This window comes from Oncorhynchus tshawytscha, linkage group LG18 (genome assembly GCF_018296145.1).
Source record: "Oncorhynchus tshawytscha isolate Ot180627B linkage group LG18, Otsh_v2.0, whole genome shotgun sequence".
NCBI lineage: Eukaryota > Metazoa > Chordata > Actinopteri > Salmoniformes > Salmonidae > Oncorhynchus > Oncorhynchus tshawytscha.
In genome coordinates, this window is record NC_056446.1 from 5804478 (window position 1) to 5825187 (window position 20710).

The window sequence follows — 20710 nt, forward strand, 5'->3', positions numbered from 1 at the left end:
GCCACTGCTCCAAAACCGCCATAAAAAAGCCAGACTACGGTTTGCAACTGCACATGGGGACAAAGATCGTACTTTTTGGAGAAATGTTCTCTGGTCTGATGAAACAAAAATAGAACTGTTTGGCCATAATGACCATTGTTATGTTTGGAGGAAAAAGGGGGACGCTTGCAAGCCGAAGAAAACCATACCAGCTGTGAAGCACAGGGGTGGCAGCATCATGTTGTGGGGGTGCTTTGCTGCTGGAGGGACTGGTGCACTTCACAAAATAGATGGCATCGTGAGGGTGGATAATTATGTGGATATATTGACAAAATAGCCCTGACCTCAATCCTATCGAAAATGTGTGAGCAGGACTGAAAAAGTGTTTGCGAGCAAGGAGGCTGACAAACCTGACTCAGTTACACCAGCTCTGTCAGAAGGAATGGGCCAAAATTCACCCAACTTATTGTGGGAAGCTTATTGTGGAAGAAAAAAAAGCTGAAATAAATCATTCTCTCTACTATTATTCTGACATTTCATATTCTTAAAATAAAGTGGTGATCCTAACTGACCTAAGACAGGGGATCTTTGCAAGGATTAAAAGTCATGAATTGTGAAAAACTGAGTCTAAATGTTTTTGGCTAAGGTGTATGTAAACCTCCGACTTCAACTGTATCTGGGGAAGGGTATAGAACAGTTTCTCGAGTGTTCAAAGTTTCAAAGAGCACAGTGTTCTCCATCATTGGGAAATCAAAAAAATATGGAACTTACCAGACTCTGCCTAGAGCTGGCCGTCCGACCAAACTGAGCAACCGGGCAAGAAAGACCTTGGTCAGCATGGTGATCAAGAACCTAATGACCACTTGACAGAACTACATAGTTTCTTTGGCTGAGATGGGAGAACTTGCCAGAAGGACAACAGTATCTACAACTCTTCACCAATCTGGGCTTTATGGGAGAGTTGCCCGATGGAAGCCACTCCTGAGAAAAAGGTACACAACAGCATGCCTGGAGTTTGCAAAATGGCATGTGAAAGTTAATGAAAAGATTCTGTGGTCTGAAAATGGAATGGCTTCAGAACAAAATGTGAAAGTGCTTGAGTGGCCCAGCCAAAGCCCAAACTTGAATACCATTGAAAATATATGGAAAGACTTCAAGATTGCTGTTCACTGCCGCTCCCATCTAACTCAACAGAACTTGAGATAATCTGCAAGGAAGAATGGGAGAAAATCCCCAAATCCAGATGTGCAAATCTGATACAGACATCCCAAAGACGACTCAAAGCTGTAATCGCCGCCAAAAGTGCTTCTAACAAAGTATTGACTCTGTGGTGTGATTACTTATGTAAATGAGTAATGCATTTCATTTTCAATACATTTGCAAAATGTTCTAAAAACCTGTTTTCACTTTGTCATTATGGGGTATTGTGTGTAGATGGGTGAGAAAAATAATACATGTAATCCATTTTGAATTCAGGCTGTAACTAAATTTGGAATAAGTCAAGCGATATGAATAGTTTTTGAAGGCACTGTCTATATCAACATTAGGATATAAATTATTCCCATTTTATTTGATGGAGGAACAAATTAACTCATAGATTAGACATACAATGTCAGACGAAATTACTGGAGCACCAATTATCCTTTGTCTTTTAAAGTTGTCAAGATGGACTCCTAGAGGGCTACGCATGAGTCCGTTCTTTATCCAGGAAATTGTTCATTTCCAAAGACAAGCCAATTGTATAAAGAAACAATAATAACATGAGGAACAAACAGGCAGGCAGCGTTTCTCAACCAGTCAAAATCATGAATCAGCTGGGATCATATGGATATATATATACAATGAAATGTCATTTGAAAAAGTGTAAACCTAAACAAAGTGCAGCTAGTTTGCAGTCTTTCCAGCTTCAGTTTGAAGTGATTGTTTTAGCTGTGTTGTTGGCTAGCTCCTCTGAACAACATTGTCCTGATGAGTGGGCACATTTTCTATGCCATGCGAAATCGCTCCTCATTAGCGCATTATTGATTTATCCAAATAAATGTACTAGAAAACAGCTTAAACAAATGCAAATGCGTCTACTTTGCTGTTATTTTGGTTGCACTTTTTGTAAGTTAGCCGTAGTTGGCTAGCTAGCAAGCAGGGGAAAAGAACAATTTAGGACAAAAGACTGGGTTGCATCCATTGATACTGAATTAAAAGACTGAACGACTGGGTCTCGTCTCTAGCAACCGAACCAATAGAACAAACAACCAGCCGAATTGGGAAGCAACTCTAGATTTGTGTCGGGACTATCTTCTGGAATGACCCCATAATGACAAAGCAAAAACAGGTTTTTCAACATTTTAGTAAACATATTAAAAATGAAAAACAGAAATACCTTATTTACATAAGCAAAGAGGCACTGAGTTTGAAGGTACATCCACAGGATGAAATACATCCACAGGTACTAAGGGTATGTAAACTTCCAACTTCAACTGTAAGTATTCAGGCTTAACTGACTTGCCTAGTTAAATAAAGGTTCAATTAAAAAAAGCTTTAAAAATATTATTGAATTGAAGAAGTTTGGAACCACCAAGACTCCCTAGAGCTGGCCACCAAACTGAGCAATTGGGGGAGAAGGGCCTTGGTCAGGAATGTGACCAAGATCCCAATGGTCACTCTGACAGAGCTCCAGAGTTCCTCTGTGGAGATGGGAAAACCTTCCAGAAGAACAACCATCTCTGCAGCACTCCACCAATCAGGCCTTTATGGTAGAGTGGCCAGATGGAAGCCACTCCTCAGTAAAAGGCACATGATAGACTGCTTGGAGTTTGCCAAAAGGAACCTAGTCTTAACAACTAGCCAGCTTGGGTCACAACCCTGGATTTGTGTCAGGATTTCGTCTCTGGTCTACAACACATCCTCCAAACACCAGCTTCTTATCACTTATCACAGGGTACAGTTATCAAGTTGATGTTTATTTTTTTAACTAGGAAAGTCAGTTAAGAACAAATTCTTATTTACAATGTTGGCTTAGGAACAGTGGGTTAACTGCTTTGTTCAGGGGCAGAATGACAGATTTGTACCGTGTCATCTCGGGGATTCGATCTAGCAACCTTTCAGTTACTGGCCCAATGCTCTAACCACTAGGCTACCTGCTGCTGGTGTACGAGGTAATTTAGGTAGATATGTACATATAGCAGTGTATGTGATGAGTTTAAATAGTTAGTACAGGGAGGGTCAATGCAGATAGTCCGTGTAGCTATTTGGTTAACTATTTAGTGGTGTTGTGGCTTGGGGGTAGAAGCTGTTCAGGGTCCTGTTGGTATTGCCTTGGTAGATTTAGTAAGTAGGCAACCAAAATATATATTATTTTATTAAATAAATTAAGAAAATGCATTATGCACCTCCCCTTTATCAGTTCAGTATCTTTATGCGAGTGGAAAACAGTTCATAGGTTCTGTACATATTATGATTTGGACAGTCAGTTATTTCAACACTTAATCTTATCATCAGATGGACCACTACTTCAACTCCAATTGCTCCTTTTGGAATTATTCGGAGAGGAGCATGATGGGATACTGGTCCACCCAGGGCTGCAAGCTCCTGGGCTCCAATAAGACCCACACCACCTGCTCCTGCAGTCATCTCACCAACTTTGCAGTTCTCATGGCACATCGGGAAATCTCGGTAAGCAGCTCCTGTTTTGGTATATTGATTAATTGATTTATTCTTGGGTAAAACAATTTGTAGAGTTTAAACCAATTTAAAAGTACAAAGAAATCACAGATGATAACACATCAAATAGTTAAATACACTTATTTCTAATGTACATTTTGATAGATTTGCAGTATCATCTTTCATCTTTTTTTCCCTCTATTCATTAGATGAATTCATTTTCCTAAAGCCCATTAATTTCAATGATTTTATTGTACCACAAAGTGTATTTCATGAGGGTCTGTAGGCCTAATACTCCATGTTTAAAATGTCATGTTTTTCAGGTGTATGCAGGTTGTAGGAATTAAAAAAGCCTCTGTAGGAGTTAATATGACATGGCCTATCTACAGCGCATTGCTTTAAATTCCACCCAGTCAGTTGTCCTCTATCAGATGCTAATTGTACTCATCTGAAGGGCTCAGTCCATGATTGATGGCTGCTGAGCATTTATTTCCTCATGTCTCCTATGAAATAGAAAAGTAATTTTCCCATGGCTCTTGCCGAAATGAAGTATGGAAGCATTGGCCGTCCTCTATTTTTTATTGACAAAAACAGGCATATTAATATGCCCCATCCGTTATCCCTGTAGGGCCAAGTTGGAGTGCACGAATTACTCTTGACTGTCATCACCCGGGTGGGCATCGTTGTCTCGCTGGTGTGCTTGGCCATCAGCATTTTCACCTTCTGCTTCTTCCGGGGCCTGCAGAGCGATCGCAACACCATCCACAAGAACCTGTGCATCAATCTCTTCATTGCCGAGTTAATATTCCTAATCGGTATTGATATGACCGAACCCAAGGTAAGCAGCACAGATTTACCACTTTTTTGTGAATATATTATTTGATGTATATTTTTCTATTGCACCCCAAACTAAAAACCCTTCAATGTGAAAGTCATGTGACTTTCAAACATAGTTGTGTTTAACCTTCAGTACTTGTCCTCTGCATGGCATGGGTCAGACAGACAGCACCATTAATATGGATTACAGAGGAGGGATGTCATGCAGTACTTTCCACCTTTTTCTTCGTCACTGAAAGCTATCGTTTAGAACGTTCTGAAACACTCAATACAGCCTCTGCACGCTTTTTAGTTCTTTAATTTCCTCTGTATTCTCTTTTAGTTCTTCTTCTCTCCATGGCCTTTGTGTAGTCATAGTACCTTCCACCTCCACACAGTCAGTATTCACTGTACAACCAAGGCTCAATGAAAGGACAAAACCAGAAGTCATTCAAATAGGTTGACCATGGAGCCTGCAGCACTTAGCCTTTCAAGACAACTGTCATTTTAAGCAGCCAGCTGCAAGGTCGAACTTGAGCGAACCTGTACGGAGCATAGTGTGTTTGAATATTTTCTTGTCTTTCAAAGGGAAGCGTGATAACTTTTACTTCTGTTCATTACTTACATTGAAATGCACATAACCACTGTATAATAACAATCGCACTCAATTAAATTACATCATTTTCATTGGGATTTGAGAAGATTAACATGGAATGTTGTTGCTCAGTTAATTCCTCATAAGTTGTTACTTTATTTCAAGTTAATATCTATAGTATTTTGATCAATTGAAACGATTAATCCATCCACTATAGGTTGGCTGTTCCATCGTCGCTGGGATTTTGCATTTCTTCTTCCTGGCCTCGTTTTCCTGGATGTGTTTGGAGGGCGTTCAGTTGTACCTGATGATGGTGGAAGTTTTCGAGAGTGAACATTCAAGGAAAAAGTACTACTATGTATCTGGATACCTTCTCCCAGCCATTGTGGTGGGTGTCTCTGCTGCTATCGACTACAGGAGCTACGGGACAAAGAAAGCGTACGTAAAAATGTTTCCGCTATTTTGTTCTCTAAAAAACTGTCTTAGTCCATTTAGTCTGTGTGTATACGCAGCCCTGTGACTAAGAACTTTATTTTCTGTCGTTGCTTTTGTCTGCACCTGGGACCCCTTCCTGGAATGGACTGATCCATTTTTTATGTCATTTTAAAGAGCCTGACAGACTCAACACTGTGGTTTCTAGGGGGGCATGGCAACATTAATGCCTTTCTGTTCAAAGACCCTCCTGCGACCTCTTGTTTTTAAATGCTCTCTTAAAGAGAGGAGTGCTGTCTGGAAAAAGGCTTTTACATAGATTAATGATAGTATTTTAGCTAAGCTTCAGGGTTGAGGCTAGAGTCCTCACTTTTGTCTTGTGTAACCATGTAACTGCAATGTGGGACTTTGTTTTTAGATGGCTTTTTTAGGTGGCTTTTTCATTGATTATTGACAATAAACTAACTACCATGTGTTAACAGGGGCAGGGTACGTTTTTGTCCTCACAATTCATGCCCGTGCATTAATATTTGGCCTAAGGAGGCTGTTGATAGACTGGGTTTAGTTGTTCCTCTTACGTGTGTGTTGTTCTTTTACGGATTCCTAATATTTGTTTTATCTTCCATCGTAGTTGCTGGCTAAGAGTGGACAATCACTTCATATGGAGCTTTTTAGGACCTGTCACCTTCATCATCATGGTAAGTTAGTTTTCTTTTCCTGAGAGGCAGAGGGAGAGAGATAGGAAAAGAGAGAGAGAAAAATGTTCCTCAGTGATTGGCCACACTGATACAGTATGTTCATAGTTACTCGCAATTGTCTCTATCAAGGACCGATGAGATGTACAACAACCACAGTGTGAAAAGACATAAGGTCAAATAGTATCTTTGAATTTTTTTGTTGTTGTTTGGAAACCCAACGTTTCCTGCTCAAATCCATTTTTGAACAAGGAGGACACAAAATACAAAACATTTCAGTTCTTTTCATGCCTCCATGCTGTAGTATTTAGTAGTATTAGTAGCATTTATTGGGATCCAGAATTAACCACTTCCTGGGGTCCAAACAGGAAACTAAACACAACAAATAATATACATAATATAATAGTCATAATATACATAATACACATAATATACACTAGATAATATCCTGCCTCTGCCTCACGCTTCAGAAACAAGAGATGGCTCCTGCCCTTTGAGCCGTGGCAGCTCGCACAAGCCAAGGATTCGTGCAAGGTCACCCACCTACATAATACAATAAATAATACAGTGCAAAATACAATACAAAATATATAAAACATGTCTGTGTCTTCACAGACCCCATGGTGCCGTAAGGTGTTCTTTTATCTGGTTTTTGAATCTGGTTTTATTGCTAGCATGAGTTTCCTTGGGTGGCAGATAGTTTGATGTAGTCATGGCTCTATGTAATACTGTGCATTTCCCTAGCCTGTGTTCTGGACCTGGGGACTGTGAAGAGACCTCGGAATGCATGTCTTGTGTTGTACTGATAAGGGAAAGGGGGATACCTAGTCAGTTGTACAACTGAATGCCTTCAACTGAAATTCGTCTTCCGCATTTAACCCAACCCCTCTGAATCAGAGAGGTGCAGACGTCTTCGGCACCCGGGGAACAGTGGGTTAACTACCTTGCTCAGGGGCAGAACGACAGATTTGTACCTTGTCAGCTCGGGAATTCGATCCAGCAACAGTGGCCGAACTGTGTGCTAACTGCTTGAACAAACAGTTCAGTACCTTGCACAAAGACCATTAGTGATGCAGTCAATCTCTCCTCAACTTTGAGCCGAGAGAGATTGACATGCATGTTCCTGACATTCACCCTCTGTTTACATCTAAGTACAATATGTGCTGCTCTGTTCTGGATCAACTACAATTTACCTGTCCCTCTTTGCATGGCTACACGACTGGGCAATAGTCCAGGTGCGACTAAACTAGAGCCTGTAGGACCTGTCTGGTTGACTGAGATGTCAAGAAAGCAGAGCGATGCCTTATCATGGACAGACCTCTTCCCGTTTTAGCAACCTTTGTCTATATGTTTTGACCATGAGTCTGTAAGTCCTTACAAAAAAAACATCACCGACCAGGTGAATCCAGGGGAATGCTATGATCCATTATTGATATCCCTTTTTAAATCCACTTCAATCAGTGTAGATGAAGGGGAGGAAACCGGTTAAAGAAGGATTTTTAAGCTTTGAGACATGGATTGTGTGTGTGTGCCATTCAGAGAGTGAATGGGCAAGACAAAATATTAAAGTGCCTTTGAACGGGGTATGGTAGTAGCTGCCAGGCGCACCGGTTTGAGTGTGTCAAGAACTGCAATGCTGCTGGGTTATTCACACCTTTTCAAACAGTTTCCTGTGTGTGTCAAGAATGTTCCACCATCCAAAGGACATCCAGCCAACTTGACATAACTGTGGAAAGTATTGGAGTCACCATGGGAAGAATTTCGACACCTTGTATGCCCTGACGAATTGAGGCTGTTCTGAGAGCAAATGTTCCTACTGTTTTGTTCACTCAATGTTTGTGCTGTTCAAGCGTTATTTACTGGTCATGACATTATTCTCTCCAACTCGATCAATGGAGGTTTGGTGGCTCCCAGGGAAGAGGCCCGGGGGAGTATTATTTTCCCATTTGGAAAAAAAGAAATAAGAAATAGCTGGTGGCATTCATCGGATGTCAGAGCCCTTTTGACTGTCTATTGTTTTGGCCTCTTTCACACCAGGTGAATGGTAACAGTCTCCAAACTGTCTCCTGTGAAGAGGGAGGAAGAGCAATATTTGCTCAGCGCTGTGTTCATTATCGGGCGTAATGGCTGGATTTGGCTGGATTTACAGACGCGCTGATCTCCCTGTGAGAACACAGAGTGAGAACACAGCTGCCAGAAGGAGGGCTTCCTCTTTGCCGCATCTTATTGCGGTGCTTTGCTGCTTTATGACAACGGCTGGCCAGCGAGGCTTTGTAACACACGAATGACTTACCCGTTCAGTAGAGAAATATAATACAATTCCCTTAAATTGCAAATTAAAGGGGGTGTGTTAAATATTTATCCCCGTGTCAGCAAATGCTCTGCCAACTGCGTGAGATAGTTATTCTCTAAATTGGACATTGTTTTTTTTCTTCTTCTCTTTGGTTTCAGAATTATTTGCATAAAAAAATCTGTTGGCTGTTGAGATGATAATCCGGAAACCCAGTCCCAGTGACCTGCATGATAAAACGGTGACCCTGACAAAACTGATATATTGTTGCAGTGCTAATGTTGGACAGGAATGAGGATTTGCAGTTCTAGCGGAGGGAGGTATCGTAATGCTGCTTTTTTACTTTTTGCAGAAATTGACAACAAACGGTGAAGCACAAGGGTAGGGGATCTCAAGGGAATGTGTGGGAGCAAGGTTTTCCACAACCTGTGACCCTGGTTCCTCAACAAATTGTCTTTGTCCTTGTCAATGAGATAGGAGAGAGGAAGACACAGACAGACAAAAAAAGCATTCAATCTCACATTCAGTGGCTAGCTGCAGCAGCCACAGCTCCTGTCTTCGAACACCATACTCTCCCGCTGTGTAACTTTTGGTCTAACCCAAGTTGGTCAGGCTCAGTGAAAAGCACTCACAAAAATGTTGTTTTTCCTCTTCCTCCCTAGTTTTTTTTTTTACTCCCCCCACCTCCCTGAAAGCCGTCTTAAAGCCCAGACTTGAAGTGAAGCTTGAAGAAGCACTCTGTTCAGCCCTGTTCTCAGGCAAGAGGTTAGTTGGCCCTGTCTCCGGGCACAGAGGGTATTAGCTCCATGAAGAAGGAACATGGAAGTAATGAGTGGTGGGGGGAAACCATTAGTATGCCTGAGATGCTTTAACAGCAAGCCTTTGGATCATGACACGTCGCAAGCAGTTCCTATCATCCGGACAGCTCCATCTGCACCTTTAATATTTCATCCCCAGTTCACAAGGAGTTCAGGGTTGTAGCACACACTCGACACATACTCGCTCAGGAAAAAGCTTTCTCCTCGGTCCCAGTGTGGCAGAGATGCTTCTGCTTGGCTAGCGGTGATGGTTCAGAGCAGAGAGAGAGAGGCCCAGGCCTAGTAGCTTGCAGGCTGCCACTCTCACTAGGTAGACTGGGCCCTGGGGAAGGCAGAGAAAGCATGTTGGTGGGGGTAGTGAACATGTGCTATGCTAGCTAGAGTCCTTTAAAGTACTGTTGTCTCCGTCCTCTGTCTCATTGGATCCATGTCACCACTCCAGGGTGTGTGAAAGGCATTTCCAAGAGCCCGACTCATGCAAGCGAAGTGACAAAAATGATTTGTCTGATGGCGGCATAAACAAAACGTTGCATCACTTTGAAAGTCCATGATATAAAGGAGCTGCTCCATTTATGTTTTTTTTCTCGCCTTCGCATGTTATTCTCAGCTTATTGTTCTGTGACTCCACTGGTTGATTAGGCGGGGGAGGGGGAGATATTGATCACCTAGCTACCCCTTTCATAGCAGAGTGCAGTAGAGCGCAAGGGGAGCGTGAATGAACAGCCAGACATGTCCAGTACATTATGGAGCTCACAAAGCAGCTCCATTTGTCTCATTCCTTCACATTGGTGTTTTCACGCTCTTTTTCTCTTTCATTCGCTCTTGCAGCATTCAGAAGATAACCTGAGACAATTGAGCTTTGTTCATGTTCAACTAAGTAAACTATTTAAAATTAATATAGTTAAATCACCCCTCACCAGAATTTCTTTAATTTCTGAAATCAAGATGTGGAAGGTTTATATTAGTAGAACAAACATGTTTTGTTGTTGGTTGTTTGTTTGTTTCTATAATTTATTAGCAGTCTTTCTACATTCGTCCAGGGTTCACACAGAGTGCTTGAAGTACTTGAATTTGGAGCTCAGAAAATCAAGTGATGGAATACCTTGAAAATCTGACATTTCCTCTATTTTGTCCTTGAAAAGTCCTTGAAATTATTGGAGCCGATTTATATGCTCGGACTGCTCAATATAATTATCCAGAAATTTTATTTCTGATCAATTGTGATCAATTGGGAGACACTTTTGTTTGTTTCCCGTCGTTTCAATTGACATGGGTTGCACTCGTCTGTTAATTTTTTTGCGGTAAAACCACGTGCAGTTATTGTGAGGACGACAATGTTGGCTTCAACTTGGCTTTCCATACAAAGCGTTCCAATACAAAGTGAACCATTTTTTTGGTTGCATCTCAAATGGCGAGGGTGAGCATAATGCTACTGCTAGCCTACGTGGACAGGCATTATCAGTGTGCTTGTATCGCCAACACCTCTACGGGTAGGCATTACAAATCGTCACGCATGCAATCTATTTAGTCAGGCAATGTCCATATTATCCTGTCATACTTAGAATGTCATCATAATTTGAATGCAAATGCATAGTGCCATTAGGAAGAACTATAAAATGCGTTAGTCTTAAAGTTGTAATGTATACTTTTTTGACACTTTTTGCATGCTTTTGGGCGAGAGTTTTTTTCTATACTTTTAAATATAAAATCGAGGCCCTTGAAAATTGCAATTTAGTGCTTGAAGAATTCCTTGAAAGTCCTTGAATTTGACTTGCCAATGTCTGTACGAACCCTGTTTATAACATACAATATCATTCAAAAGTTTAGGGTCACTTGTCCTTGTTTTTGAAAGGAAAGCAACATTTTTGTCCATTAAATAACATCAAATTGATCAAAAATACAGTGTAGACATTGTGAATGTTGTAAATGACTATTGTAATTGGAAACGGCTTTATTAAATAGTACCCGCAAAACACCAGTCTCAACGTCAACAGTGAAGAGGTGACTCCGGGATTCTGGCCTTCTAGGCAGAGTTGGAAAAAAAAGCCATATTTCAGACTCGCCAATAAAATTTAAATATTAATGGGCAAAAGAGCACAGACACTGGACAGAAGAACTCTGCCTAGAAGGTCAGCATCCCGGAGTCGCCTCTTCACTGTTGATGTTGAGACTGGTGTTTTGCGGGTACTATTTAATGAAGCTGCCAGTTGAGGACTTGTGAGGTATCTGTTTCTCAAACTAGACACTCTAATGTACTTGTAATCTTGCTCAGTTGTTCACTGGGGCCTCCCACTCCTCTTTCTATTCTGGTGAGAGACAGTTTGTGCTGTTCTGTGAAGGGAGTAGTACACAGCGTTTTATGAGATCTTCAGTTTCTTGGCAATTTCTCACATGAAATAGCCTTCATTTCTCAGAACAAGAATAGACTGACGAGTGTCAGAAGAAAGGTCTTTGTTTTCTAGCCATTTTGAGCCTGTAATCGAACCCACAAATGCTGATGCTCCAGATTTTCAACTATTCTAAAGAAGGACAGTTTTATTGCTTCTTTAATCAGTACAACAGTTTTCAGCTGTGCTAACATAATTGCAAAAGGGTTTTCTAATGATCAATTAGCCTTTTAAAATGATGAACTTGGATTAGCTAACACAATGTGCCATTGGAACACAGGAGTGATGGTTGCTGATAATTGGCCTCTATACTCCTATGTAGATAGTCCATAAAAAATATGCTGTTTCCAGCTACAATAATCATTTATCAACATTAACAATGTCTACAATGTATTTCTGATCAGTTTGATGTTATTTTAATGAACAAAATATTTGATTTTCTTTCAAACACAAGGAAATCTTCTAAGTGACCCCAAACTTTTGAACGGTAGTGTATATAGTAGGCTATGCGTATGTGCGTGCGTTCAAGAGTCAGAGACCCGGTTCTGTCTCAGAATAGATAGTTTTAGGAGTAAATCATTTGGAGCTGCTCCTGATTGGCCCATGCAGCTCCCTGTTTGTGTCTCTAAATCATGGTATTGATATATTTTTAAGGGCTGAAAGATACAGCACAGAGTATCCCACTCTGAACTTGATATGTACCACTGACTTTCTTAGGATTTCATCTGGTATTAAAACAAGGAAGTGAAAGTGATTGGAATCTCTCCCTCCCTGCCTGTCTGTCTATTTTCCTGCACAGGAATTTGAGAAATATACTGCGTTCCATATAGCGTTTTATAGTTGCCAGACTGTAGCCGTGTTTTTTGGCTGGACTGCGAGGGATTTTAATGCATGTTCATGGTCTTATTGATATAGAATGACACAACATTTGGCGCCAGTCTGCTTGTCTGAGTCTTGCAGGACGATAGATGTCTATTACATTAGGGCAGTGGATGAGAGAAGCTCGGGAAGGCACTCCTATTTTAATAGTTATGGACAAATTAACAGTTTTTTCTCCTTCACCATGCCATTAATCTCCATCAATTAACAAAGCCATTACTCTGTTTTGACAGCTCAATCTCATCTTCCTGGTCATCACCATGTACAAAATGGGGAAGCACTCCACTACTCTGAAACCAGACTCCAGCAGATTGGAGAACATCAAGTAAGTAGAGATTCTGGGTAAATGCACATTTTCCAATATTCTTGGCAATAAACAGATATTTCCACAAACCCATAAAGACAATAGTACTGTATGGCATGGTAAAAATGTTCTATGTACTGTAGAGGTAATGTTTTTGATAAGTCGAATTTGTGTCCTTGTCGGTAGCATTAATGTATCTATATCTGGTACACATTTAAATTGTCCATACAGAAAATTGACCAGAGGAATTCCAATTGATCTCCAGGGAGATCATATTTTACACAGAGACTGGTGGTTTCGGGTGGGGGATTATGGCATGACCGTCCTGCAATGATGACAACATTTACTTTGTGAATGGTCTTTAGTCTTTGTTGTATTCCTCTGTGTCAGCGACCACTGGATTGTGTTGGCATGGCACAAACCATTCGTAAGCTTCTGGCTCAAAGTATACGCTGTTAGTGCTTCAGGGTGGGATGAGTGGAAGCACTGTCATGTGATTCCCATGGAACAACAAAAACAATTTGAGTCCTAGAAAAGAAGTCCACCCTCCCTTAACTCCACTCCCTCCCCATCCCTTAACGAGTGTGGTTTTCTCAGTCACCTCTGCATTTGCTACGTGTTTTGCTTTGGGGAAAGTAAATGTTTTCCAAAGTCTTGATTGTTTATCATTGACAAAAAACAATATATTGTGCTTGAAATAAGTGAGCAGAATACAGGGGCTCCTGAAAGACATGGGCATTTTGGTTTGTTGGTTAGGGAGTGTTATTTTCGATGCCATGGCTTGGTTGCATAGCCTAACCCTAACCAATTCACACCATGACATTACAACATCAACTCAGCTCCATCCCACTGTGTGTAGGAGCATTGATGCATTTATTTTTAGTGGTCTAATTACTACTATTATAAATTTAAAAAGCACACCATAAGTAGTGCCAATAGACATCCAGTTCACCTCTGCAATGTTTAATGAAATGCATTAGGTGATTATGTGTTTTAAATGTGCACATTTGCTCACATTCTATTTCTACATGTGTTCCATTCACGTTGCAGTTGAATCACTAGTGGATATTGTCTTTTTGGTGTGTAATGAAACTACACCGCATAACATGTTTCCTCCAAGCAATGTTTGCACACGTATAAGTATTACTGTATTTTCTGTTGTCTTCTTGTGGTCTTATGTTGTCTGCACCAATCCTCAAGGACTTTGGTTAGTCAACCACATAGATGGGAATCAGCATAGCACCAGTGTCATTGCATGTTGCATGTCAAAGGGAAAGCTAATCTGCAGCGTCTCTCGTTTCTCTTCCTGTTGCGTTTCTTCTTTTCTCTCTGTCCTGTCTTCCACACCAGTAATTATCGCGTTTGTGACGGCTACTATAATACCGATTTGCCTGGGTAAGCTTTCACCATACATTTCCCCCAAATTGTCTTCATCGCAGAGCGGACATAGTGATATAAACACAAATTGAACGGCACGCAAGTGGTTTGAACTGATCAGTTTACACATTTTGTAATTTCATCAACAGCCAAATACACACACAGACTCTCGCTACTTGTTAGCCTCTTAATTTCATTCCCTCGTAATTTTCCTAAAATCAAAGGTGAAGATCTCTGCCTCAAAATGCCAACTAACCACGCTGTGATGCGTCTGATCTAATTTGTGTTTCTCTTTCCCGCTTATCATGCTCTCTAGCTATGAAGATAATAAACCATTTATCAAGTAAGGACATTAGCCTCAGAAGTCTGAGACTGTTCTTCAGCCTGTAGTTGATTTTTCTCACCATTCTGCCTCTCTCTCTCTCTCTCTCTCTCTCTCTCTCTCTCTCTCTCTCTCTCTCTCTCTCTTCTCTCTCTGTGATCACTCCAAGGTGCTCCTCATTTTCTTTCCTTACTGTTCACATCCCCATGTCTCTCCGCCCATCCGTCCGTCTTGTCTCTATCCAGTTTGCTGTTGTGTGTTTTCACCTGTGAAGGTGTTTGAAGGCTCCATAGGACCTTCACACAACCGGCTCCAGGCTTTTCTATAGAAATAATAAATATATTAAAGACTTGTTGAAAGAGAGACAAAACACAGGTAATCATTTTTATCGAGATTGATCCCCCCTCCCCAGATATGATATGATACCAAAAGAACAGTATCTGTAGTAAAGCTCGCGTGTCCCATAAACATTGTGTGAATGTGGTCTGAGTTTTTGGACTCCTTGGCTGAATCTGCCGGTGTAGATGTCCAGTCTGTCCACCTGTCATGGTCTAGCTAGCACAGATTGATCGTTATTCCAAGAGAACACAATATCCCCCTCACACTGGATTTCCTTTAAAAAAAAATGTATTTGTTTGTTCAGATCCTGGGTCCTGGGGGCGTTTGCACTGCTTTGCCTGATGGGACTGACGTGGTCGTTCGGCTTGTTCTTTATCAACGAGTCCTCTGTGGTGATGGCCTACCTCTTCACAATATTCAACACCTTCCAAGGAATGTTCATCTTCATTTTCCACTGCCTTCTCCAGAAAAAAGTATGTTTGCTTCCTTTATAAGTTTGCACTATAATGTTGCACAAACACTACGTGAGACTGAATCAATTGTCACATTAATCAGTTGAGGGGTGAGTTGGGTAAGTTGAGCCAAAGGTTTGGTTGAGTCACCCTTTGTTTCTAGGAGACCATACACAAAATCAATCAGGTGACCAAATATTTAGGAAGAGGTCATCATTTCATGGAGTCGGTAAAAGAAGAAACCACATGGAAAAGTCAAATGTATTTATTGTGCTATAGGTTTCATGATGATTGTATCTAAACAAAAGTTTTAAGATTGTTTTGTATATCAGTTGGGGTCTCTATAAGCTACAATATGAGGTCCTAAACCTAGCATGAAAGTGCATCCTTGTACCTGTGTGGGCTAATAAAGTCAACATTTTGCCTTGGGGCAAATTGAGATAATGGCCACAATATCCCATACAAATTATTATTACATTTCGTCAGTTTTATCCATAATATGCATAGTATTTGTGCAATGTGTCATGCATATGAACTCAAGATTTTTGTTACAGAGCAGACATCATCATGCACCGTAAACAAGCAGGGGTCTAGCCCCCCTTGAGGTTCTTGAGAAGCCAAGGAAGTGAGAGAATGGAAGAAGTCCATTTGAGCAGCTGCAAGTGATGAGATATAGTCTGAATGACATTGAAGAGGTACATTGACAAAAAAGAAAACAAACATGTATCTGTCCGAAAGAGAGTCTATAACAGAGCAGCAGAGGTGCACAACTTCTTATCTGATGAAATGAAGGTTGAGCTTGCTAACGATAAGAAGAAACTTGCAGACCAGTTTCCTGGGCTTAGTAGCCTCAAATGCAGAGAACTTGCCTACGAATTAGCACATCGAAACAACATCCATGTCCCAGACAACTGGTCAATAAATGGAAGGGTAAGTAATATTGAAGACAGAGATCTATATCTGAATGTAGGCATACATTTAAGATATACAATATACCAAACCCCCATTCCTTGAATTCAACTTTGACCTACCAGCACCATCACCCACTGTCACAGGACACCAGTCCTCACTTACCCCAAGGCGGCTCAACTTACCCAATTCCTATGCTCAATTTACCCCATACCTAGACCACTATTTTTGGACAAGCTATGTTTTCAAAACTGTTGTGTTTACATTAATTCTGGCTATTTTCAGGGATACAGGGAAAGTATTCAGACCCCTTGACTTTTTCGAAATTGTCTTAGGTTACAGGCTTATTCTAAAATGAATTCAATTGTATTTTTTTCTCATCAATCTAAACACAATACCTCATAATGACAAAGCAAAATCAGGTTTTTAGAATTTTTTGCTAATTCCAAAAAATTAAAAATTACACATTTACTTAAGTATTCAGACCCTTTACTCAGTACTTTGTAGAAGTACCTTCGGCAGCGGTTACAGCCTCGAGTCTTCTTGGGTATGATTCTACAAGTTTGGCACACCTGTATTTGGGGAGGTTCTCCCATTCTTTACAGATCCTCTCAAGCTCTGTCAGGTTGGATGGGGAGAGTTGCTGCACAGCTATTTTCAGGTCTCTCCAGAGATGTCAGATTGGGTTCATGTCTGGGCTTTTGCTGCAGAGTTGTTGTCCTTCTAGAAGGTTCTCTAGAGCTCTGTCAGAGTGACCATCGGCTTCTTGGACACCTCCCTGACCCTTCTCTGCCGATTGCTCAGTTTGGCAAGGTGGCCAGCTCTAGGAAGAGTATTGGTGGTTCCAAACTTCTCTACATTTAAGAATGATGGAGGCCACTGTGTTCTTGGGGACCTTCAATGCTGCAGGAATGTTTTGGTACCCTTCCCCAGATCTGTGCCTCGACACAATCCTGTCTTGGAGCTGTACGGACAATTCCTTTGACCTCATGGCTTGGTTTTTGCTCTGACACACACTGTCAACTGTGAGACCTTATATAGAGAGGCATGTGCCTTTCCAAATAATGTCCAATCAATTGAATTTACCACAGGGTGACTCCAATCAAGATGTATAAACATCTCACGGATTATCAATGGAAACAGGATTCACCTACTTATCTAAATAACGTATTCCTGTTTTAAATTTTTAATAACAATTTTAAAACCTTTTTAATTTAAAAAAAAATCAATTTTAGACTAAAGCCATAATGTAACAAAATGAAATGTGGAAAAAGTCTAGGGGTGTGAATACTTTCCGAAGGCACTGTACTTAAGATATCTTATTATCTTATATGTTATAGAATATTATATTCCCCTAGACGTAGTGATGCTGAATGTAAACATATTTCAATGTAGTTTTGAGCATCATGAACCATCCTTTGTTCATGACTCCTGTATTTGTATTTATTTGAGTTAATTTACAAATACAATGCCTTGCGAAAGTATTCGGCCCCCTTGAACTTTGCAACCTTTTGCCACATTTCAGGCTTCAAACATAAAGATATAAAACTGTATTTTTTTGTGAAGAATCAACAACAAGTGGGACACAATCATGAAGTGGAACGACATTTATTGGATGTTTCAAACTTTTTTAACAAATCAAAAACTAAAAAATTGGGCGTGCAAAATTATTCAGCCCCCTTAAGGTAATACTTTGTAGCGCCACCTTTTGCTGCGATTACAGCTGTAAGTCGCTTGGGGTATGTCTCTATCAGTTTTGCACATCGAGAGACTGACATTTTTTTCCATTCCTCCTTGCAAAACAGCTCGAGCTCAGTGAGGTTGGATGGAGAGCATTTGTGAACAGCAGTTTTCAGTTCTTTCCACAGATTCTCGATTGGATTCAGGTCTGGACTTTGACTTGGCCATTCTAACACCTGGATATGTTTATTTTTGAACCATTCCATTGTAGATTTTGCTTTATGTTTTGGATCATTGTCTTGTTGGAAGACAAATCTCCGTCCCAGTCTCAGGTCTTTTGCAGACTCCATCAGGTTTTCTTCCAGAATGGTCCTGTATTTGGCTCCATCCATCTTCCCATCAATTTGAACCATCTTTCCTGTCCCTGCTGAAGAAAAGCAGGCCCAAACCATGATGCTGCCATCACCATGTTTGACAGTGGGGATGGTGTGTTCAGGGTGATGAGCTGTGTTGTTTTACGCCAAACATAACGTTTTGCATTGTTGCCAAAGAGTTCAATTTTGGTTTCATCTGACCAGAGCACCTTCTTCCACATGTTTGGTGTGTCTCCCAGGTAGCTTGTGGCAAACTTTAAACAACACTTTTTATGGATATCTTTAAGAAATGGCTTTCTTCTTGCCACTCTTCAATAAGGGACAGATTTGCGCAATATACGACTGATTGTTGTCCTATGGACAGAGTCTCCCACCTCAGCTGTAGATCTCTGCAGTTCATCCAGAGTGATCATGGGCCTCTTGGCTGCATCTCTGATCAGTCTTCTCCTTGTATGAGCTGAAAGTTTAGAGGGACGGCCAGGTCTGGGTAGATTTGCAGTGGTCTGATACTCCTTCCATTTCAATATTATCGCTTGCACAGTGCTCCTTGGGATGTTTAAAGCTTGGGAAATCTTTTTGTATCCAAATCCGGCTTTAAACTTCTTCACAACAGTATCTCGGACCTGCCTGGTGTGTTCCTTGTTCTTCATGATGATCTCTGCGCTTTTAACGGACCTCTGAGACTATCACAGTGCAGGTGCATTTATACGGAGACTTAATTACACACAGGTGGATTGTATTTATCATCATTAGTCATTTAGGTCAACATTGGATCATTCAGAGATCCTCACTGAACTTCTGGAGAGAGTTTGCTGCACTGAAAGTAAAGGGGCTGAATAATTTTCCACGCCCAATTTTTCAGTTTTTAATTTGTTAAAAAAGTTTGAAATATCCAATAAATGTCGTTCCACTTCATGATTGTGTCCCACTTGTTGTTGATTCTTCACAAAAAAATAAAGTTTTATAACTTTATGTTTGAAGCCTGAAATGTGGCAAAAGGTCGCAAAGTTCAAGGGGGCCGAATACTTTCGCAAGGCACTGTATATAGGATAACAGCCAATGTAGGCTTAGCATAGCCTCTGCTTTCAGACTTGGCTCAAGTTGTTCTCAAAAGCCTGGGGAAGGTTATGTTGGAAGAATATGAGTGGAGTGTTGATTGCCATCAGATGCTGGCTGATTTGCTATGAATATACTTGTTTTTTAAACAACCACCCTTTCAATCCCTCTTCAGAAACAAAACTTATCCAGAGTAAGCTAATGTATGGACCAAGCATTGCTAGCATGTTATCTTTTAGAGAATTAACATTCAGAAATAATTTATATTAAATGTTTTATGTAATTTTGTTGTAATGACAAAATCTAGATATTTTTTGGGTGAAAATATTTCGCTGTTTGGTTTTGAATATGTGCCTCTGTTTGAATGTGCCTATTTCAATTGTTGGGAGGGACAAATGGCTTGGATATATCATCCAACATCTTTTAGCTGTCAAAAACTTCCTCAGGCTTTCGAATGGTACGGTATATTCCAAGAGCTTTCAGGACTAGGTTTTACAGTGCTTTCAGAAGGTATTCATACCGCTTGACTTATTCCACATGTGGTTGTGTTACAGCCTGAATTAAAAATGTATTAAATATATTTTTTTCCCACAAATCTACACACAATAACGCAATGTTTTTAGATATGTTTGCACATTTATTGAAAATTTAATACAGAAATATCTCATTTAGTTAAGTATTCACACCCTTAAGTTAATACATGTTACAATCACCTTGGGCAGCGATTACAGCTGTGAGTCTTTCTGGGTAAGTCGCTAAGAGCAATGCACACCTGGATTGTACAATATTTACACATTATTCTTTAAAAAATTATTCAAGCTCTGTCAAGTATGTTGTTGATCATTGCTAGATAGCCATTTTCAAGTCTTTCCATAGATTTTCAAACCAATGTAGCCCTTTCCTGCAGTCAAATGACCTAGTGGCCTCATGGGTTGAATGTTATTAATATTTGTCATAATTACTAAACATATATATATATATTTTTAAATGCTGAAAATACGGTGTTTCTATGGCAAACAGTTGTGTTATATTTCAGTCTTCTGTGATGTATTTAAAGTGTATTTCTGGGATGCAAAATCAACATTGAATACATTTCAACTCTACATCAGGAATGGTACAGGTGTCTTCTTTTTTAAACCCATAACCATGTGTGTGAGGTGTATACATTTGTTTCAAACTAGATTTGCTTAAGACTTACCAAGAAACACTCGGTGTGACCATGATTTAGCCCACTGCAGTAAAAGATTAAGTCAAAACTCTAACTAGACCGCTCAGGAACATTCAATGGCATCTTGGTTATTAACTCCAGTGTATATTTGGCCTTGTGTTATAGGTTATTGTTCTGCTGA

The 20710-nt window shown here is 40.3% G+C and overlaps 1 protein-coding gene across 13 annotated transcripts in view; it reads left to right on the top strand.

Annotated features, from left to right (window-relative positions):
• The window catches only part of adgrl2a (adhesion G protein-coupled receptor L2a), a 197389-nt gene that overhangs the window by 165105 nt on the left and 11574 nt on the right, over positions 1-20710 (top strand). For 7 of the 13 annotated variants that reach the window (XM_024377670.2, XM_024377671.2, XM_024377661.2 and 4 more), the window contains 8 exons: positions 3475-3648; positions 4265-4474; positions 5265-5485; positions 6111-6177; positions 12782-12873; positions 14203-14247; positions 14546-14572; positions 15195-15363. In XM_024377670.2, the coding sequence (XP_024233438.1) occupies positions 3475-3648; positions 4265-4474; positions 5265-5485; positions 6111-6177; positions 12782-12873; positions 14203-14247; positions 14546-14572; positions 15195-15363 (1005 nt within the window). The remainder of the gene's footprint in view (positions 1-3474; positions 3649-4264; positions 4475-5264; positions 5486-6110; positions 6178-12781; positions 12874-14202; positions 14248-14545; positions 14573-15194; positions 15364-20710) is intronic. The other 6 variants (XM_024377664.2, XM_024377665.2, XM_042300601.1 and 3 more) reach the window with 1 other exon arrangement.